Source organism: Salmo salar, chromosome 10 (assembly GCF_965601325.2).
Source record: "Salmo salar chromosome 10, fSalSal1, whole genome shotgun sequence".
NCBI lineage: Eukaryota > Metazoa > Chordata > Actinopteri > Salmoniformes > Salmonidae > Salmo > Salmo salar.
In genome coordinates, this window is record NC_138300.1 from 86,790,104 (window position 1) to 86,814,020 (window position 23,917).

The 23,917-nt window shown below is 42.3% G+C and overlaps 1 protein-coding gene across 1 annotated transcript in view; it reads left to right on the top strand.

Moving 5' to 3' along the window:
- The window catches only part of zfpm1 (zinc finger protein, FOG family member 1), an 85,096-nt gene that overhangs the window by 24,669 nt on the left and 36,510 nt on the right, over window positions 1–23,917 (top strand). The window contains exons 2-3 of the mRNA XM_014124275.3: window positions 14,332–14,469; window positions 19,333–19,470. Coding sequence (XP_013979750.3) covers window positions 14,332–14,469; window positions 19,333–19,470 — 276 coding nt within the window. The remainder of the gene's footprint in view (window positions 1–14,331; window positions 14,470–19,332; window positions 19,471–23,917) is intronic.

A 23,917-nucleotide genomic window follows, 5' to 3' on the forward strand; every position in this document is an offset into this window, starting at 1 on the left:
AGAACAGTTATGAGCTGAACATAATAGTATGTCAGTGGAAGGGAGGACAGTACAGGTTACCCAACTGTGGTTTGTGATTATTATGAGTTCTCAAGGTAGCCCATTCATTTGTAGTCATTTATTTTATTGGTAATGTCGTTACCAGTTACGAGTTTTAATCACTTAATAATTCATAAACTAAATTGATATCAGTGAAATCACTATAGCTAATTGGTAGGTCTACCATACTTGTTACTTAGAGGGAGAGATTACAAAATACATGAATTTTTGGTAACGGAATTACAAGGCAATATTTCTTAAACTTACAGAAGGTAATCAATTTCACCAAAATGAAATGTACGTTAACATTTATTGTGTTCTGATGTATTTCTGATACCTTTTAAGAATTTTTCTGGTAGATGTTTTTCGAAGACACTGTTTATCCAGAAATCAAAGCCATTACTTATGCCCAATTTTTAAGATGGAATATGGTTGAAAAATGTATCTAGGCCTTAATTTCCCCAAAATATAGGCTCTTAGCTTTCATTTGACACCCAATTTGATATGCTCACATGTTGGTGCTCATTTTATTTTATTTTTCAATAGAAATACCCAGCATTTAGCTTTATTGCATTTTGTACCAGTAATAACTATGTTTGTAATCAAGATGTTTTTGTTTTAATGAATGTGTGTGGGAACTGCAAGGTGTGAACCTAATTATACAGCTACGTTTTACAGCTAGTTATCCATTGTGGTTATTTTAGTAAATCATATACCATATATTCAAATGGTATGTGTTTATGTATATGCATTCAATTGTGTGTGTGTGTGTGTGTGTGTGTGTGGTGTGTGTGTGTGTGTGTGTGTGTGTTCACTTGTTTCTCTACACTCTTAGTTATCATCTTTGACATTTGGCTGTACTCCCCCGTATCTTCCCATCATCTGAGAAGAACACATTTTTCCCATCAGAAATCCCGTTGTGACTTTTTGCGTTCGAGGGGTGCTGATACTTCCTTTTGCAACCAGGGAAGATGCATAGATGTGAGTGCATCTTTTCTGGGCTGTGTTCCCTCTCCCCCTTCTGGATGTTATCAGAGCAGTGAGGGCTACAGTGATGCCCTGCCTCTTGAAAATACCCCCTTTCTTAGCTGCTGCCAGCCATGCAGTGGGTTATATTTAACAAGCTAACCCCATGCTATCTCCTCTACATCCCCTCTACATGCTCCACAGAGTTATCACACTCACACTCCCAGGATCTTTATTTTTATTTTTTTAAGCCATGTGACAGGAGGGATAGATAACATTTCAACTGCCATCCGCTCCTCTGCCCCTTTTTTTAACTTTCCGTGTCCCTTTTTTTCCGCTCTCTGCCCTTCTTTTTTTGGGCCTTTCAATTTATTTTTGTTGATCTCTAAATCTGAAATTTGTTGTTAGACCGATATAAACTGACATGGTCCTATGGGTCATATGATCATGCAATGCCTCGGTAAGTTACAGTTTGATGTAGTGATGTGGAAGACTAGTGTTATTGTACATCCTGTCTCTATGCAGCTCCTCTATTTCCAGGGTTTCTCTTCAGGGGTAGTAGCAGTAACCACTGTGTTGAGTGTTTTTATGTTCTTTTAGGATGTATAATTAAGTCATAACAATTACTGGAGAGCCATAAAAGAGAATTGTGGTTTAACAGGTTATGTGTAGATATTACACATCTTAGAAATACACAGTTGTGACTTCCACAGGGCAGCCGGTATACTGAGTGGGTTAAAGAGCAGGTGCGTACTCACTAAGCAATGCTCAGAGAACAGTAGGCTATGATACTGCCGTTCTTAGTAAGCAAATACATTGTGTAGTTAACACCATTTTAAAGGTACTCAAACACTGTAGATACAAGCCAGAACAATTTGGATATCAAAGCATAGATAGATCACAGTGATCCAATAGCTTGCGTAAAGCAGCGTTAAGTGGATAAAAGCAGCTAGGCCATGAGTCGAGGCCTCTAATCGTCTCCTATCAGGGCTATATCAGTCTAGTCTAAACCCTAACCCCCAACACGTTCACTGGGGGTCACTTTCGCTCCAGCTTCCCAGCAGCCTCTGCACTTTGAGCACTGTTTTGGTGATCCAAATCTGGGCAGTTTTTTTCTTCTTCTCTGGCTCGGGATGTGTTTAGTCTCTCGCGCTAGCAGAAACATCTGTGTAAGTGTTTGTCTGTTGGAGCAGTGGCAACGGTTGTAGGCCCCTCTGGTTGGAGAGTTAAGCTAAGGCATCAGGGTCAACACTCGGATAAGACGGCCAACCGAAGGCCGCGGCACTTCAGACAAAAAGAGAGGAGGAGATAGAACGAGGCTCAGGAGGAGGAGGTGCTTAGATCTTCTGCTGGTTTCTGTCAGAGCTTCGAGAGCGTTAGTGGAGGACAAATGGCAGTGGGTTGAGGCTTCTCTCCTCTTCTCCTCTCCTCTGCATACCATCATAATCATTCCCCCTCCCATCTTCATTCAGGGTTAAGATCAAGGAGGAGAGCGGTGGAGGGATTGCAATCATCCTCCTCTTATGAGATCTCTCACATATTCCCTCCCACATAAGTAATTACTAAGGGGATGATTCTAACTTGACTCACTCAGATGTCTTTCTTTGTTTGGACGTTCAGTTCCATTCTTGTAGTGGTGTTGCTCAGAAATTGGATGGCACAGAGAAAAACTGGCACCAAACTAAAAGTTCGGATATGAACTACTCAGACCTGTGTAGATTTACTTAAGCGTGCGTGTAATTGGCGTAAAAGGCCATGTTAGGATCCAAGCCAAGTTATGAGTTTGGCCCTAAGGTCTTACGGACAGTTGACACAAAATTACCTATATTCTATGAGAATGAGTGTGGAAATTCTCATCGGTGCTCAAGGACACTTCCTATATAGCATGTGAGAGTCTGATAAAGAATATGCAACAATATCACTGATATTTAGCCTTCCAGACTAGAGTGTAGAGAGATTGTTCTACCGTGGTTTCTGTTTTGGAAAATAACAGTCACACTTAAGATCTATTGACCTTGTGTGTGTGAGCGAGGGAGGCTATAGTGACCCCTTTACGACCCCCTAGTGACGCCTATAATAATGCCCATTTTGATTCTAATAGGTGCATCTCTTTTCAATTGGCTCAGCAAGCTATTCGCTTGGTTTCAACGTACAGACCCACAGCTGGACGCTATAGTCCCCAGAATCACTACCTATTTATGGCTCCTATTTTCAAACCTCTTGTACCTTATTTGTGTATGTTGGAAGTCCAGAGCATTAGATTTCTGTGAAATAGGGTATGTAATTATGATCAAAAGATGGAGGAAGATGTTATTGCAAAAGGTCCCTCTATCCAGTTTCCATACACACACACACACACACACACACACACACACACACACACACACACACACACACACACACACACACACACACACACACTAGTCAAAAATTTGAATTGGAGGGGTGTGTGTGTCTGAGTGCGTCAGTATACCCACTCAGTGGCCTTGCTGGTTGTTCAGGATAGATAGGGAGCAGTGCAATAAGTAGTTGATTTCCCCCCCCCCCCCTCTCCCCATGGATCTTGGGAACGGTGGGAAAGTGAAAATCTGCTGCTATTTTCAATCTTTTATCAGGGCGCTTATCGCCTGGCTCTTGTCTGCATGCCTGGCTTCAATAGTCCAGGGTCTCGGCTCAAGCCGCCTGGCAACTCAACTCCCCCTGGTTCTCCCCTCGTGCTCTGCTCTGGCTGTACTCTCTGCCCAAGAGCAAATATGACCATGGAGAGGGGATCGAGCAGGACAGTGTCCTTTTTTCTTATTTAGGGAAAATTGTTGTCAATGTTTTTCATGATGGTTGTTTTTGTGTCTGTGTGCGTCTTGTTTTTGGAGGTTATGTCTGTGTGTGAGTGAGAAATGTATTCATAATAACCCTCCTTCGTACAGGCAGCGTGACGCAAAACCTTCTCTTAAAATGAAATGACATTTTAAACACAAGAAAACAGGTGCACATACAGTACACAATTTTCCCTTTAGACAACACAACACACATTCTTACATACAGTACATCCTATAATGAGTGGATCATAGGACCTGCCCTCCTATATAACCTCTATGGGATAGTATCATGGCCTTGATAATAATGACCATCTTTCACCGGGAGAGTGTTTGATGAGGTGCCAAGTAGGAACTGTTGTGATGTGTGTCTAGGGAGGGAGGGGACATCATTCCACATACTGTATCCTAGAGAGGGAACATACACTGGTCATATAAGAACCTCATTATGATTATGAAGTGTCATATATAGGTGTCATATATAGATCTCCCCTTTTAAACCTGTTGCACATTACTGTTAGATGTTACTATTTTGCTAACTGTTAATGCTTTAACAGTTACTGTAATTACAAGTAGATGAACAAGGACAGTGAGGTTTACAGTCAAATAACTAAAATGGTTGAGAGGTCGCCAGGGCATAGCTAGGTCACACAGTTAGATGTTGCTGTGCTCTTGAATGTTCCATACCAGAAACCTGTTGAATTTTAAGCCGTGTGAAATGTATTGACATGCAAATTCAATGATAATAATCTGTATTCTGCACCCAAACAAAGGTGATGAAATCTTGTAAAATGTCCTTGCAATTACAGATATTGTTTTATACCTCACCATGTACCTTGGTGCACACAATGCTGTTTTGATGCCATTGATGTGGGGAATATACTGTATCTCAAGGTGTAAGGCGTGGTTGGTATAACGAGTGTCTTAAACAACCTCCTTTCCCACCCCGCTGCCCATGAAGTGTCACACAATCTGGACTCATCTGAAAATTCTGTGTTAGTAGGTACTGTAGCTAGTGGAGCTTGATGAAAAGTGAGAATGCCTTTTGTGAATGTAATGCTGTTAGTGTGTATGAGGCTCAAAGACGCTTGGACCCTATCAGGGCTAAAAACACCATGTTCCAACATGGAAAACAAGAGGACGATTTATTTTAGCCCAGCAGAAATGTCCTCTTGAGAGGTGGCGCTATCTGATAGATTGGTGTGAAGAGGTTTGTTGATCTCCCCTTGCAGGGGTAGTTTTTCTCTCATGGGGGCATGAAGTATACCCCTGTACTGGACAATCCATCACTGGCGATGCTGGGCAGTAGGTAACCTTGGTGCTATCTACCATCACACCTGCCCTCTCAGGGCCCACAGAGTGATATCCAGGCAGAAGGAAGCTGGTTTCCCTCCATGTTACTGACTCCTTCCTGTTTTCCTTCTCTAGTCCCGTTCTCTTTCTGTGGATTCATTCACCCCGTTGTCTCCCCTGGACCATTATCAGGGAGAGAGCTCCTGCTCATTAAGGAGTTAATTTTCTCCTTCCTATCTCTGATTTGTATAGTGAACCTAAAGCACTGTGAATTCTTTAAATGTATTTCATGTTATCAAAAGGAGAAAAAGGGGAAATGGGGGATATTTAATCGTTTAAGTAGTCTTCCTGGGGAACTATGCTTTTTTTTTCTCTCTTCCCAGCAATGTAAAGAAATCCTGCTGAAGCCGCCCAGCTCAGTAATTCAGTTTTTAAAGCAATGAAGAAAAAAAAAATAGAACGACTTGATGAAATTCCACTATCAGCTCCGAACCAATATGCAAAATATCTCGCTGGAAATCAAATAGCTATTATGTTTTCATTTCCACGTCGGCGTATTTGCTTAATGAAGAGGAGACAGATCAGACCAGCAGAGAGAGTCTGCAGGAGCCGATAACCGAGAACGGCTCCCAGCTATCCGCACAGAGTGACGCTCCCAGTCACAGTGTTTTTTTCTGAGAGCGAGGGAGGGGTGGTGGGGGGGTAGAGAGAGGGAGGGAGAGGAAGAAAGCGGGAGAGCAAGAATATAAAAGAGAGATGGCAGGGTGGAAAGGGAAGAAATGGGGGGGATGATTATATACTGTAGGATGGAGTGAGGGATGTAGTAAAGGGAAAAGAGATTTCATTTGGGGAGATGTAAAGGAAAGGGGGGGGGGGGTGTTTGTCAAAGCTTCTGTACCTCAGTGCTCTGTCCGGGGATTTAACTGTTTGATGTTTGACGTCCTGCTGTCACGTGGTCCACGTTTGGGATCAGGCGGGCCCTGTTTGAAGTGCTCCAATGCCCTGTGCACATGAATATCATTGCCACGCATTATCATCATATTATAATCACACTCATTATCATAAGTATTATAATCAGTCATTCATATGAATTCACTGATGGCGTTGACAGACATTTTATGCAGATATATTTTTCTATTTAGTTGCAGGCTATAGCTCTCATATCTTTTCTGACTGTGTTTAGTCTGGCTGTGGTTTGACAGACAGTTCAGCTCACAGGAATGCTACTTATTTATAAAGTGATGGAATGACATGAGATGCAGCCAATAAAATATGGAAGACTTATTTTCTCTTCCACAACCCCAACATTCTTCATACAACCTGTGTTTTATGGGAAGAAAAGTAAGTAGTGTACCAACCATACTCATTTCCCATTCATCCCCATATACAGGCATTATAGAGTGTGTGACTGCCCACTGGGCTGTGGATCCTCTCTATAGCCTCTATGTGGGTCTGGGTCTTCACTGAGGGCTGGTGAGACAGCTAGGGAGTGGTATGGTAATTCTAAACCCAGATAGAGGGGTGTGCCGGGCCCCAGCCTGTTTCAGAGCCTCCATCTCCCTGACTCTCTACACCTGTCTGTCTGCAGTCGGTCCAGAGTGAGTCCCTGCCACTCGTCTGCTGTCAGGGCAGTGAGAGCGCAGAGCAGTGTAGCCCAGAGGCCCTCGGGCTTATCTGCGACGTCAGGGATTGTGGTCACCTGTGGCGCACATCACCCTACTGCACTCTGGTCCTTCATCTGTCTGCAGAGTACTCAATCATCATCGCAGGAGATTTGGAGATCTTCAGAACGATCAATGTCACCAGGATTTCATATCAAATCAAATGTTTTTAGTCACATGCGCCGAATACAACAGGTGTAGACCTTACAGTGAAATGCTTACTTATGAGCCCTTAACCAACAATGCAGTTTAAAAAATAAATAATAAATAAAAAGTAACAAGTAATTAAAAAGCTGCAGTAAAATAACAATAGCGAGACTATACAGGGGGTTACTGGTATAGAGTCAATGTGCGGGGGCACTGGTTAGTCAGTAATTGAGGTAATATGTACATGTACACTACCGTTCAAAAGTTTGGGGTCACTTAGACATTTCCTTGTTTTTGAAAGAAAAGCACATTTATTTTGTCCATTAAAATAACATCAAATTTATCAGAAATACAGTGTAGACATTGTTAATGTTGTAAATTACTATTGTAGCTAGAAACGTCTGTTTTAAATAAAAAAACATGTTTTATGGAATATCTACATAGGCGTACAGAGGCCCATTATCAGCAAAACACCAGTCTCAACGTCAACAGTGAAGAGGCGACTTCGGGATGCTGGCCTTCTAGGCAGAAAAAGCCATATCTCAGACTGGCCAATAAAAAGAAAAGATTAAGATGGGCAAAAGAACACAGTCACTGGACAGAGGAACTCTGCCTAGAAGGCCAGCATCCCGGAGTCGCTTCTTCACTGTTAACGTTGAGACTGGTGTTTTGCGGGTACTATTTAATGAAGCTGCCAGTTGAGAACTTGTGAGGCATCTGTTTCTCAAACTAGACACTCTAATGTACTTGTCCTCTTGCTCAGTTGTGCACCGGGGCCTCCCACTCCTCTTTCTATTCTGGTTCGAGCCAGTTTGCGCTGTTCTGTGAAGGGAGTAGTACAGAGTGTTGTACCAGATCTTCACTTTCTTGATATTTATCGCATGGAATAGCCTTCATTTCTCAGAACAAGAATAGACTGATGAGTTTCAGAAGGAAGTTCTTTGTTTCTGGATATTTTGAGCCTGTAATCGAACCCACAAATGCTGATGCTCCAGATACTCAACTAGTCAAAAGAAGGCCAGTTTTATTGCTTCTTTAATCAGAACAACAGTTTTCAACTGTGCTATCATCATTGCAAAAGGGTTTTCTAATGATCAATTAGCCTTTTAAAATGATAAACTTGGATTAGCTAACACAAAGTGCCATTGGAACACATGAGTGATGGTTGCTGATAATGGGCCTCTGTACGCCTATGTAGATATTCCATTAAAAGTCAGACGTTTCCAGCTACAATAGTCATTTACAACATTAACAATTTCTACACTGTTTTTCTGATCAATTTAATGTTATTTTAGTGGCCCAAAAATTTGCTTTTCTTTCAAAAACAAGTACATTTCTATGTGACCCCAAACGTTTGAACAGTTGTGTAGGTAGAGTTATTAAAGTGACTTTGCATAGATGATAACAACAGAGAGTAGCAGCAGTGTAAAAGAAGGGTGGGTCGGGGCAATGCAAATAGTCTGGGTAGCCATTACATGTTCAGGAGTCTTACGGCTTGGGGGTAGAAGCTGTTTAGAAGCCTCTTGGACCTAGACTTGGCGCTCCGGTACTGCTTGCCGTGCGGTAGCAGAGAGAACAATCTATGACTAGGATGGCTGGAGTCTTTGACAATTTTTAGGGCCTTCCTCTGACACCGCCTGGTATAGAGGTCCTGGATGGCAGGAAGCTTGGCCCCAGTGATGTACTGGGCCGTACGCACTACCCTCTGTAGTGCCTTGTGGTCGGAGGCCGAGCAGTTGCCATACCAGGAAGTGATGCAACCAGTCAGGATACTCTCGATGGTGCAGCTGTAGAACCTTTTGAGGATCTGAGGACCCATGCCAAATCTTTTCAGTCTCCTGAGGGGGAATAGGTTTTGTCGTGCCCTCTTCATGACTGTCTTGGTGTGCTTGGACCATGTTAGTTTGTTGGTCATGTGGACAGCAAGGAACTTGAAACTCACAACTTGCTCCACTACAGCCCTGTCGATGAGAATGGGGGCGTGCTCGGTCCTTTTTTTCCTGTAGACCACAATCATCTCCTTTGTCTTGATCACGTTGAGGGAGGTTGTTGTCCTGGCACCACACGGCCAGGCCTCTGAACTCCTCCCTCTAGGCTGTTGTCGGTAATCAGGCCTACCACTGTTGTCATCGGCAAACGTAATGATTGTATTGTAGTCGTGCCTGACCGTGCAGTCATGAGTGAACAGGGAGTACAGGAGGGGACTGAGCATGCATCCCTGAGGGGCCCCTGTGTTGAGGATCAGCGTGGCGGATGTGTTGTTACCTACCCTTACCACCTGGGGGCGGCCCGTCAGGAAGTCCAGGTTCCAGTTGCAGAGGGAGGTGTTTAGTCCCAGGGTCCTTAGCTTAGTGATGAGCTTTGAGGGAACTATGGTGTTGAACGCTGAGCTGTAGTCAATGAATAGCATTCTCACATAGGTGTTCCTTTTGTCCAGGTGGGAAAGGGTAGTGTGGACTGCAATAGAGATTGCATCATCTGTGGATCTGTCAGGGCGGTATGCAAATTGGGGTTGATCTAGGGTTTCTGGGATAATGGTGTTGATGTGAGCCATGACCAGCATTTCAAAGTACTTCATGGTTATAGACATGAGTGCTACGGGTCGGTAGTCATTTAGGCAGGTTACCTTAGTGTTCTTGGGCACAGGCACTATGGTGGTCTGTTTAAAACATGCTGGTATTACAGACTCGGACAGGGAGAGGTTGAAAATGTCAATGAAGACACTTGCCAGTTGGTCAGCACATGCCCGCAGTACACGTCCTGGTAATCCGTCTGGCCCTGCGGCCTTGTGAATTTTGACCTGTTTAAGGTCTTACTCACACGGGCTGCGGAAAGCGTGATAACACAGTCTTCCGGAACAGCTGGTGCTCTCATGCATGTTTCAGTGTTATTGCCTCGAAGCTAGCATAGAAGTAGTTTAGCTCATCTGGTAGGCTTGTGTCAATGGGCAGCTTGTGGCTGTGCTTCCCTTTAGTCTGTAATGGTTTGCAAACCCTGCCACATCCGACTAGCGTCAGAGCCGGTGTAGTAAGATTCAATCTTAGTCCTGTATTGATGCTTTGCCTGTTTGATGGTTCATCGGAGAGCATAGCAGGATTTCTTTTAAGCTTCCGGGTTAGAGTCCTGCTCCCTGAAAGCTGCAGCTCTAGCATTTAGCTCAGTGAGGATGTTGTCTGTAATCCATGGCTTCTGGTTGGGGAATGTACGTTCGGTCACTGTGGGGATGACGTCATCGATGCACTTATTGATGAAGCCAATGACTGTGGTGTACTCCTCAATGCCATTGGAAGAATCCTGGAACATATTCCAGTCTGTGCTAGCAAAACAGTCCTGTAGCTTAGCATCTGCTTCATCTGACCACTTTTTTATTGACCGACTCACTGGTGCTTCCTGCTTTAATTTTTGCTTGTAAGCAGGAATCAGGATAGAATTATGGTCAGATTTGCCAAATGGGGGGCGAGGGAGAGTTTTGTATGTATCTCTGTGTTTGGAGTAAATGTGGTCCAGAGTTTTTTTTTTTTTTTTTTCTCCGGTTGCACATTTAATATGCTGATAGAAATTTGGTTAGACGGATTTAAGTTTCCCTGTATTAAAGTCCCCGGCCACTAGGAGCGCTGCCTCTGGCTGAGCGTTTTCCTGTTTGCTTATGGCGGAATACAGCTCATTGAGTGACAGCATTTGCCTATGGTGGTATGTAGACTGCTATGAAAAATACAGGTGAAAACTCTCTAGGTGTGTAGTGTGGTCTACAGCTTATCATGAGATACTCTACCTCAGGCGAGCAAAACCTTGAGACTTCCTTAGATATCGTGCACCAGCTGTTATTTACAAAAATACATAGTTCGCCACCCCTTGTCTTACCAGACGCCGCTGTTCTATCCCACCGATACAGCGTATAACCAGCCAGCTGTCGTCGTTCAGCCACGACTCCGTGAAGCATAAGATATTACAGTTTTTAATGTCCCGTTGGTAGTTTAGTCTTCCCTGTAGGTCATCGATTTCCAAAGATTGTACGTTTGCAAGCAGAACGGAAGGCAGTGGGGGTTTATTCGATCGCCTACGAATTCTCAGAAGGCAGCCTGACTCCGGACCCTTTTTCTCCGCCTTCTCTTCACGCAAATGACGGGGATCTTGACCTGTTCCCGGGAAAGCAGTATGCCATTCACGTCGGGCTTGTCAGACTCGTTAAAAGAGAAATTGTATTCTGCCAGTTCGTGGTGAGCAATCGCTGTTCTGATGTCCACAGGTTATTTCCGGCCATAAGAGACGGTAGCAGCAATATTATGTACAAAATAAGTTTAAAAAAAATTGTTACAAAGAAAAAAACACAATTGGTTAGGAACACGTAAAACATCAGCGTTCTTCTCCGGCACCATCTTGGTCCTTTAAATACGGTACAGGCGCTGTTACTTGGTATCACCGTCAATTTCTATACATTTTGCTAGATTTTTTACATTTACGGTGTAATCAATGAAGTCATTCATCATTACTTGCCTCGGATCAAAGGAAATCTATTTTTTATTTCACTTAGATATCAAATTAGAGAAATCAATCCGATCGCAATGACTACATTTTTTGCAAAGTATAACAAAAGCTGAATTCTGATAATTGAAGTGGGCTTTAAACCCTCTTGGGGGTTCAAGCTTGAAAGACCTGATAGAACTGAAGTTAAAATAATATTTACTCAACCCTTTGCCATTCCCTTTACTCTAATCAATAAGAGGCTCCTCTTCAGCATGTGACTCTATGTCAGGTAGCCTAGTTCCCACTTCAAGAGTACATACTAAGGGGGCTCTCTCACTCACTCTAAATATCCTCCTTTAAGGTTTTCTTCTTTCTCACAAGTGTCTGATTGTCTGATACAAGTAGCGCTTCTCTTCTTGTTCTGCTGTTTTGTAAGATGATTATTAGTGTAAGAGCTGGCGCGGCGACTGTTTAATCAGGCTTGTTGAGCATGCAGGTTTGATGTGTTGTCTCTGTGTTTAATCACCGCTGCTGAGCACACAGGTTTGATGTGTTGTCTCTGTGTTTAATCACCGCTGCTGAGCACACAGGTTTGATGTGGACGGCAAGTTAATAAAGCAGTATCTCCTCTGCCTTCATCAGCTCAACACTTTGTTCTGTGCTGTATTAGAGTGGCAGATGGAGTTTGCTGGCTGCTCTGAGTTCCCCCCCCCCACCCCTCCCCGCTCTCTCTTTCTTTTTCACTGTCTTTATGATGAAAATTCTGTGTCACAGATGCATGCAGGTTAGTGTGCGTGTGAGTGCACGCACATGAATGACTTGAGACTTATCTCAGAATTTGGCTAATGGTATCAGTTCAGGTTATATACTACATGTTTCAATACTTGATTGACAGTCCAGACATTTGCTCCTGAAATTATACTAGGCTACATCTCTCCATTGTGTGACATATTTCTGTGTTGTTTTCAGTTACTTAATATACCTAATATGATTGGTTAACAAATTCATTAATTTTTTATTTGTTAAGTCTAATTCTGAATTGTTTAACAGTCCATTTATTCTGTGAGTTTTAAACAATTTGTGGTTATAACTTTTGAGAAGTTCAGATGATGTAGGATGGTACAATGCTTATCAAGTAACCTGTACTGTCCTTTCTTCCAACTATCCTGAAGAGGGATAAATATTATATTTTTTTGTTGATAAATGAGGCAAAAGTTTAAACTTATTCCCCACAATGTGATGCGGCGATTGGTTCATTAAACCAGAACAGTAATGAGGAAAGAAATCATAATTCAAACTTACATCTTTAACAAGAAATATAATTGGAATTTTATACAGAGAAGTCCCTTTGTACAATTATTATTAAAGGAAAATTAATTGTATGAAAATGTCCTCACAGATACTGAAAATTTGATCTACCAAAGCTCAAGCCACATAATTCTAAAATATTGTGTTCGGGATCGATCTTTTTTCTTTCATCTTTTTTTTATTTAGTATTAAGGTCCAAATCTAACTGTTCAATTTATCTGAAACAGTGAACCATGCAGGCGTGGAAGTCAAAATTAGCCTAAAGATGTTTCATTTACAAAGACAGAAACACTTTGTCAGGCAGCGATTGTTTCCAAGCATTATCTCTGCCTCGTTTTAATTGCTTGGAAGTGAAATTAACAGAATTAGAAAAATTGCCTTTCTCTTTTTCTACAAGACTCTTTATTCACGGGTATTGTTGTGTGCTTTGTCTAGATTATAGGCCTTTTTGTTCTAGGAGTGTAAATATATACGCCCCCAGTCATGGCTTTAGCTTGGAACAATCCCACTTCGCTCATCACAACCTCATGGGAATTAATTGACAAACTATGGGGTAAAATCCCATTTTAATATCCAGTATTAATTTGACAAAAATGTACTTGTTAAAAATTGTGTTGTGCCCCAAGACTTAATTGCAATGCCTTTGTTTGCATTTGTTGTTTATTTTCTCCCATGGTAATCAGTAGAATAACCATTTACACCGATTTGACGGTTCCTAATCGTCTTTATGGAATAGGGCCGGAGATGAATTAATAATCTCTGTGCTCTCCTGGGAATAGGCTGTAACGTTATGTCTACAGAGAGTTGTGGCATCCAATCCGATTTGAAATACTGGTGGGCTTTCATAATTAGAGTGGTCTCATGTAGAACCTTTTCTGTGTGTGACAGTAGAGTGAAAGCATGTGAGGAGAGAGCTGTTCCCGACCTGCACCAATAGAATGAGACTATGAAGAGCAGCACAGTGATGATGGGGATTGGGTCTGATGAAAACAAGGAGAGGTTTTGTGTTCTCATCCTTGGTTTTACTTAGTCTGGATTATAATTATTAGAAGAATGCATATCAATTCATTTTATTATTTTAAAGCATTATTAGCATTATTATTAAAGCATGATATTATTATGCTTTAATTTAGGCTATCCTCACTGGTCTAAAAGAGCTCAGCAACATAATCGGCAGGTAGTCAGCAGGGATTATAGAAATACAATATCAGGTGTGAGTTAATTATCTTATGACATTAGTAAAACCGCTTTAGTGTACCAAATATAAAATGTATTAAAAATGTTGCATTCAGGGAATAGCACTTATTTTTTTCACACATTACTGAATCTGTTGTGCAGAATTTGATATCCTTAATTTTTTGGGGCACTCCTAATTCCATGAGATCAATTTTACAAGGGACATGAAATGAAAAATGTAATCACTTCAGAGCTTTCTGTTCAGTAATCTCTACTGAGGTTGTGACAGCACAATATTCTAGTTTCACTGTATTCAATTCAAATGGCTAAATATATAGTCATGAATTGGGGTATGGATTCCTTCACCTGATGTTATTGTGCTGTGGGTTAGTGGTTAATGCCTTCATATAAATGAGTAAAGATTTTCAATTCAATTAAATGTTCCCTCTTGTTTCTTCTGTAAGGTTCTATTGGTGACCTGGAGGGTGGTGAGGACAACACACCTGACGACGTCAGCCTATCGGACGATGAGGGCGGAGCCTCAGACTCAGCAGAATGTGACAGCACCAGTACACCACCATATACCCCCCTGTGCAATGAAGGTGAGCTCTCTCAGCCCGGGGCAGCACTGAGAAACATACAGCTATCCTCTTATAACCATGCAACACAACTCAGTGAATACCTGGTGGCATCTGAGCAGATCCACTGCTTCTCACAATGTCTTAGCTCATGGCTGGTACTGTAGCTTGCTGAGATGCTGTGAATGACCTGGCTCTCTGCCACTATTGCCAAACGGCTCATATGCCACTCAAATACTACTGCCAGCGGCAGTCCCCTGGATTTTCTCACTGAACCATTGCTTTTGATTCTGCCCCAGGGTATGACCACTTCTTGGCAAGTGCCCTGTTTCATTCTGTGGAACTATCTGTGGTGAGCTCATCATTTCAGTTGATTTATACAACAGTTGTCTTCTGTGATGGCACCAGGATCTTGGAGATATATTGATAGCATCGTCTCAGTCCTCAGTCTTCTGTCTCGGTCTCAGTCATATTTTTTGTAGTAATTATTTATCTATTCGGCTGTCTTCACTACTGTAGGTATGACTGCGGCTGTTATGTTGACACTCTTATGTAGTATTTGCATTGATGATTTGATTGATTCCCCCTACTCATTCTGATTTCTTTATTAGTTGTACGTTAAAATATACGTTATGTGGTTCCTGGGTAATAAGTTCTATACTCTCTCAAATCTACTGCCAGTGCTATGTAACCACTAATACCCATAAACTCATCATATCCCAATATCCCACTACTTGTTAATTCTTAACCAAAACTATACAGAATAGGGGCACACCATCAATGAATGTTGAAAAGATACTTTTACATGTACATACAGTACCAGCCAAAAGTTTGGACACCTACTCATTCAAGGGTTTTTCTTTCTTCTACTATTTTCTGCATTGTAGAATAATAGTGGAGACAAACTATGAAATAACACATATGGAATCATGTAATAACCAATGAAGTGTTAAACAAATCAAAATATATTTTAGATTCTTCAAAGTATCCACCCTTTGCTTTGATGACAGCTTTGCACACTCTCAAGCAGCTTCCCTTGAAATGCTTTTCCAACAGTCTTGAAGGAGTTCCCAGATATGCCTAGCACTTGTTGGCTACTTTTCCTTCACTCTGCGGTCCAACTCATCCAAAACCATCTCAATTGGCTTGAGGTCAGGTGATTGTGGAGGCCAGGTCATCTGATGCAGCACTCCATCACTCTCCTTCTTGGTCAAATAGCCCTTATACAGCCTGGAGGTGTGTTGGGTCGTTATCATTTGTTTTTCAACAGGACAGTCGCACTAAGCGCAAACCAGATGGGATCGCATATCGCACAGAATGCTGTAGCCATGCTGGTTAAGTGTGCCTTGAATTCAAAATAAATCACAGACATTGTCACCAGCAAAGCACCATCAAACCACCTCCGCCATACTTCACGGTGGGACCACACATGCGGAGATCATTTGTTCAACTTATTTGCCTTCTCACAAAGACACAGCGGTTGGAACCAAAAATCTAAAATCTGAACACATCAGACAGACCAAAGGACAGATTTCCACCAGTCTAATGTCCATTGCTCATGTTTCTTGGCCCAAGCCAGTCTCTTCTTATTATTGGTGTCCTTTAATAGTGGTTTCTTTGCAGCAATTTGACCATGAAGGCCTGATTTACACCGTCTCCTCTGAACAGTTGATGTTGAGATGTGTCTGTTACTTGAACTCTGTGAAGCATTTTTTTGGGCTGTAATTTCTGAGGTTGGTAACTTTTAATAAACTTGAATAAACTCTGCAGCAGAGGTATCTCTGGGTCTTCCTTTCCTGTGGCGGTCCTCATGAGAGCCAGTTTCATCATGGTTTTTGCAACTGCACTTGAAGAAACTTTCAAAGTTTTTGAAATGTTCCGAATTGACTGAGCTTCATGTCTTAAATGATGGACTGTTGTTTCTCTTTGCTTATTTGAGCTGTTCTTGCCATAATATGGACTTTGTCTTTTACCAAATAGGGCTATCTTCGAATCATATTCTTTTGAGTTATTACAGAGTTCTGTATTTCTTTTTTAAAAAGACAAATTCCTGCTCTTGTGAAATTTTAGGCTGGAGTGATAAGCGTCTGCTGGTTGGCTTGGTTTGATAAACCCATGGAAATTCTGTCAGGTGTTAATCGAGACTAGATTAAAGATTACCCAGGGTTGTTTGTTGGTTTCAGCTTGTGTGCTGCAGGTGAGGATGAGAGAATGAAGTGTGTGTGTGTGCGTGCGTGCGTGCGTGTGATGGAGAAGAATAGAACGTCGATTACATTTCAGAGACAAATAAAGCTTGTATTTTTGTGTTTTCTCTTGTGTCTTTGTCCCCCCCCCCCCCCCCAAACTGAATGGAGAAAAGCGACACGTCACCTTGTTGATTTAGCTCTCTCTCTGGTTCCTCGGTTGCCCGGTCCTGCCATTATCAGCTCTCTGTAAATCAGCCGTGTTTGACGGACCTGCTCTTTCAACCTGGGATCAATACCAGGTCTTTATCGGGCCAGCGCTGGCTAATAAAGGCAAGGTCCCTTATCCACCATCTGGGAGAGAGAGACACAGGCGATAAGCTCCTGATAACTTAGAGAGAAAAACACATTCTACCAGTAACAGGACCCGCTCTGTGTTCATCTTCTAGACAGAAAAACAAATATATTAATTTGCAATGAACAAAGAAGGCACCTTTGCACATGCACACACACATACGCTACTCATCTGCTCAATCCATCTGTCTCTGTCGTGGTATGACTGCTTCCTTTCAATGTTCCTTTATTCTCAGTGTTTGATGAGATCTATGGTCTACAGGTGATACAGGAACTCTTACTGAAACAAGGACCCTTGTCTGAGACCTTATTAGGATAATAAAAAATATGGTAGTGAGTAAGAGAGCCCACTGCTGGTCCAAATAACTCTTTCTCTTCACAGGGCGTTTGTGCTCAAGTAGCATCCCTATTTTTGTTTCTGTGGGAACCAGTGGAGTTCACCAGTGACTTAACATGAGTTAAGAGCAGAGGTCAACAATGCAGTAGGGGGGAGGACACACAGTGAGTTGGGGATGAGAAAGAGGGTTTAGAAGTTCTGGTTGTTGGGTGACTTTGCCCTGCAGGTGTGACAGGGGAAGCTCTGCTTATCAGATTGATAGAGGCTGTCTCGGTTTGGGGGGGGGGGGGGGGGGCAGAGAAGGAGGGGAGGAGGTAGAGAGGGGGGAGGAGGGGGCGGCAGAAAAGTCTCTGTCGTCGACTCCTGATACCTGCCTCCTCGGCTCAGATGATATGGGAGATAATATTGATAATATTAAACGCAATAACTGTGGTTCCAGCTCCACTCCCCCAGCTGAGCGCTGCATGATAAAATCAATATGCCATTCAATGTGATTTATAGCTGAAAATAATGGGACTGTTTAGGCAGGGAGGGAGGGTTAGTAGTGTCGGGCTGATGTGCTGGGACAGGCTGAGTGTGTGTGTGGGGTGGGATTGAGAGTTGGACGGGGTGGGTGGGTTTTAGGGAGGAGGGGGCGGGCAATGTTTTTTTTTTTTTTTGTTAACGATACAGATCTAATCTTCAACTGTTACATTAATAACAGCACCTCTCTGAGGGCGTCACGTGGGCAGACGTTTATGGCTGGGTATCGATCGAGAGCTATCGCTGTTTATCTGAGCAAGAATGCAATGGTAAACATGCCCTTTGTGCACAAGGCCGAGGTGTTATCGGGGTGGGTTGATGGGGAGGGATTTGGGGAAGGGGAGAAGGTGAGGGGGGCAGGGGCGGGAGAGTCCCTCTGATTAAGCTAATGGCTAATAATCAGCCCATTCTGCTAGGTAGGAACACAGTTGAGGTAAAGTGTATGATACCAAAGTCAAAAAGGAGGTTCAGAGTTCTCCCTACACAGTGAACACTGATCAGAGAGAGAGATTCAGTAATCACCTTCATCAAAGACAGACAGGGATATTGATGACAGTGATTAGTGTGTATACTCCGTCTGTGTCTTTGTTGGAGGTGGTTTGCCTTTATGCGACAGAGGCAGAGAGGGAGAGATCACTAGACATCGTCTCTAATGAGGTTTTCTGTCTGTGGTGTCGCTTGGAGAATCAAAGGGTCCATCTCCGTGCTGAGGTGTTGTGTTACACAGCTATGGAGGCTTTATTCTGAGGGCTTTGATCAACAGACAGGAACCGCCAATGATGAGGAAAGTATGTGTGGAGTAGACTCATTGTACACACACATACACACTCAAGTGTGACGAATTGCGAGCGCCCCACACACACCACACCACACACACACACACACACACACACACACACACACACACACACACACACACACACACACACACACACAGTACAGGTACACACACACACACCACAGGTACGCACACACACACCACAGGAACACACACACCACAGGTACACACACACCACAGATACACACACACACACACACACCACAGGTACAGGTACACACACACACCACAGGTGCGCTCATCCACCGCTGGCCTGCTGGCCCCCCTACCTCTGAGGAAGCACAGCTCCCGCTCAGCCCAGTCAAAACTGTTCGCTGCTCTGGCACCCCTATGGTGGAACAAGCTCCCTCACGACGCCAGGACAGCGGAGTCAATCACCACCTTCCGTAGACACCTGAAACCCCACCTCTTTAAGGAATACCTGGGATAGGATAAAGTAATCCTTCTAATCCCCCCCCCCCCCCCCCCCAAAAGATTTAGATGCACTATTGTAAAGTGGTTGTTCCACTGGATATCATAAGGTGAATGCACCAATTTGTAAGTCGCTCTGGATAAGAGCGTCTGCTAAATGACTTAAATGTAAATATATAATGTATAATGCACCAACCCTGATATAGATGTCTCATTGTTCTGATGCCCTCTTCTTTCAACAGAGCCAAGGACACATGAATCCCTTTGTGCACCTGATGATGATGATGATGATGATGATGATGAGGAGGAGGGGAAAGGTCCAACACACACTAAGGAGGAGATGGAAGAGGAGGAAGACTGTCTACATTGGAGGGGACCAGGTGAGTCAGTTTGTCTGTCTGTCCGATTAGTCAGAGACTGTGAATCCATGTCTTGTTTATTGTGTGGTGCGTGTGTAATGTGTTTGTTTTTGTGTCATAGCAGTCTTGACTGAGGGCTGTGTATTTGTTTTGTAAAGTAAGTGTGAGTGTGTTTAAGTTGCTGTCCTTTGTGTAGATGGTGTGACGTTCCCAGGCTGTTGTTTGGGAGAGGCGACCATTAATGTGACCAATGGGAATTTATTCAACTTGTAACAAAAACCCGTCTGAGAGCACAAACATGGCACAGAGGATTTAACAAGCGATTGCCATCATATTTTTTTCCCTCCCTCTTGTCATAGCTGTTTTATTTTTCTTCTGTTCAGTTAAATAATGTAAGGAGATTACTATAGGATCTATCTTTCATATTTATTTTCAAACTGTGTGCGTGAGTGTGTGTGTGCCCATCAGTGAGTATGTCAGTGTTTTTTTAATTATTTTAGTTGAGGATGTTTTCATTATCGTCATGTCCCAGCCTGTCCCTTTAACAGTAATTGGAGCGATATTAATTGCTGTGTGGTTGCTGGTTGATGGCAGCACAGTGATGTTAGTGTGATAGGCTTTTTTCCTCACAAACTAACTGCCGGGAGAGCAAGAGAGAGGGGGAACGAGCGAGAGATAGCCCTTCTATCAGTACTGGAGCAGGCGCTGTCTTTATCAGGAGCACGATTGGCAAAAGGGAAACTTTGACCGGTCTGAATTTTTCCCTTATCGTCAAGCCCCCCCCCCCCCCACAATCCCCCATCACCACTAACAACCCCCCAAACCCAGACATGCACTTCCCTCTTGTTTTTTCTTCTTCTGAATGTCAGGAATGGAGACATGGTGAACGTAGTCTTGTTCATACATTCGTTTAGTCTCCATCAGCGATTTCTCACAAGTCTCTGGGAGAAGAACATTTTCTCATATGGAAAAGGCTTTAATCTCATTCTTCTTTGTGTTAGCGTTCTGCTCATTTCTCACTGTCACTTAGTTTACCCCTGTTTTCGGATCAGACTGAAGATACAGAACTTTCTAGCAGCATATCTGTTTTTGTCTCTACCTCCTGGCTGGCCATCTGGCTGTCTGTCTGGGTACAGGGATTTGGGGTGGTTTACACTAGAGAGCAGGGTCTGGTCGGGTCCTCACCACAGACCTCTCCCTCTCCTTCTTACTCTCTCTTTCCCCCTCCCTCTCTCCGTCTCTCTCTGTCGCTCTCACAAGCTGTCCAACTTAACTATTTTCCTCCTCACAAATGCAGACTGTCATGCTCCTGTCTGCCAGAGATTGGTGCTTGCCCTCAATTTCTGTGCTTTCTAGATGTTCATGTCATGGCAGCCACGCTTCATGTGAGAAATTTGATATATTCTGTCTCCATGACTGATGTCTTCAGGCCCTCGCAGTCTTCTCGCTCTCTCTCTATGCCATAATGAGTCAATGATGAACACAATCATGAATATTTGTTGTTCATTTACAGTGTAGAAATATTTTTCATGTAATTTCCAATTCTGTCCAAAAATCCAATTTTTACAATATAATGGTAATGATCATTACGTTAGCAATTCTTTATAGAAAGGATTTAAATATTTTTTTAATCTATTTCATTCATGTAAATTATATTGCGTTGTGTCTGTGTCATTACCACTGCTCAGACATTACATTTCACACGAACAGAAGGAAGACTCATATTGTAATTGCTGAAAATAAGGATTTTAATTCTTCCCATGCCTATATTTGTCGACCACATTCGTTTCCTGTTATTAGAAAATAAAATGTGACACTTCCCATCAGAAAGCCATTATATTATCTTCCTGTTAAGTGTGATTAGTGTGTTATTTTCCCTGGTAGGACCATATGATAATTGGTTATCATATGGTTGTAGCCTACACTTTCATCCAACTGAGTGATATGACTATAGACGATAGTTATCAAGCAGTATAAAAAATAAAATGATCCTGTTTACTGTCAATAACTATCAATACATTGCCTTTGTGATATTAATTGATAGTGAAAACCATGAACATTAAACATGTGCTTTGATTATAAGCAATATTTAAAGAAGTTGGATGCTGTAGGAAAAGGCTTACTCTAGCTCAAATAATTATTTAACAAATGATATTCTTGCTATATTTTTCAGGCAACCTGGAAGAGGAGGTGTGTGTCTGGGGTTGTATGTCTCTGTAATGGAGTTGGTGTGTGTAATATAGAGTTTGATGAGGGTGTGGTGTTGTAGAATGGAAGGCGGTGGCTGGGACCAAGTGTCTGGCAGGGATAGTATGATACGGTAAAGCGGCTTTTTAATCTAGGATGTGTCCTGCTGCATGATATGCAAAATAAATTATGAAGAGAAAAAAATGTGTCTCTTGAATGACCTTGCTGGCTGGAGGGTTTGATATTTTCCTCTCTGCTTAAAATTCTTGATATGCAAATAGCCGTCATAGTAATCCCTCGTGGCTCACGGACTGTCGCTCCTGGCTCTCTCTCCTCCACATACAGAACAGAACAGACTGAGTGTCACTGAGCTGTGCAATCGGACCTGGAGAAACCCAGCAGACCTGCCTTGCTAGCATTTTCCTCTATCCTTATCCTCCTGAGTTATTCAAATGACCCGCAATAATAAATTATTATGGCAACGTAATAATAATAATTATTATTATTTACCAGTTGTGGTGGATTTTTTATAATATTTAATTATGAAGGACCATGGAGTGACATAGTAATATGCATATTATCAATGGCATATAAATTATGATAATTTATTTTGGGCAGCGGTGGTGGTGGGTGAGAGGCAGGGAGGGAGTGGTCCTGATATGAAGGTGTGTATAGTGGGTTAGGTTGTCTCTCTGTCAGCAGAGAATGACTGAATCTGCATGTCCCTCTATAGGAGAGCTCCGTAGAGGGAATTAGAGGGCGAGAAGGGAGCAGGGGGATGAGGGATGAGCAGAACTAAAGTGGAAAAGGCAGAGGTAGAACTGACATGGCTCCTTACAGGTATACCAAGATTAAAGTATTAAATACAAGTAGTTTTAATCATGACTATTAAAAATTATGATTATTATGAAGTCTGTTTCTAAATCTGCATATGATACATGGTTTTATGTGAATTTATAAAGCAAATTCATGTACCTAACAGCAAGGTTTTGAACATGCCTTATATTTAGCAGTTTTGGAGACCGTAATCTCCTGTGACATAATATTAAAGGCAGTAATGTTATCTGGAAAATGTTCTTTGTGTGCTTTGCTTTTTTATTATTTTGCAAGTTGCTTTATTTCTCTGTAAAGATATCCATCAAATTAGAAATTATTCAAGTTTAGTTGTGTGTATCAGGTTGCGATATAGCAGTTTTTACTTTTGAGGTTTTATTTCAGCTTATTCCTTGTGTCACGAAAGGCAGAAGGCAGTGGAGGTATCAAGTGCAGTAATAAGACATTTGCATAATGTTTTGTAGCTATTTTCTCTATTAGTATTAGAAATCAACAAAAATACCCATCACAAAATCTGTTATTTTTTTAGGACAATACTTTGTTACCGAAAGTATCAGTTTGTACTGACCTAGACGATGATTCTAAGGACAAGAACACTTGTTTGCTGTGACCACCAATTAGTGATTCTTTCATGGATGAAGTGTACTGATTGTTGTGGTACAGTTTGCATTTCTATGAATCTCTGCAAAGGTGTGGGTGTATATCTACAGCATGTCTTGGCGAAAGAAGAGACATTTTTCTATAATGGCAATGCTAAGGTAAAGCAGCTCATTTGTGATCCGGTTGGCAGCGACTGTGGTTGTGTGAAGACAGCCTGTTATCTGGGGGGGTGCGGTGTCCAGCGTTAAGGCTGGTTTACGGTTGGTCTATTGACATTTATGACATCAATTTTGAGGGATTGGGATTGAGGAGTAGGAGTGCGGGGATAGGATGAGTGAGTGTGTTTCGCCCTCTGGGGTGAGGCCGAGAATGTGTGTCTAAGGGAAATATTGGTCTCTTGATATGTTCTTATATTGAGCACACAGCAGACTGGTGTATAGAAAGCCAACCACTCATTACTAGACCTTTTACTCATGGCTTCTCCGTAACCTGTCTATTACCACAGATTATATTTATCATTCAGAAGCTATTTCTTACTCATTCCTGGAGGTTTGTTTGCCTTTTTGATACTCTATGCCCATTGGACATGTTGATTCGGGGCATTTCCATCGAAAAGGACCCATGAGCACCTACATGCAGTAGCGGTGCATGGGTAAAATCACTGAGCATGCCAAGCCAGTAAAAAAAAGCCACCTATGTTGTGATAATTGCGTTGTTTGCTCGATAACGCATTCGTTCATACCCCACTGTGATATACAATAAGGCCACGACAACAGAAAGACAACAGTCGCACAGTGGCAGAATAAATTCAACTACACATACGTTTGTTTCATTAAAAAAAAGGAAA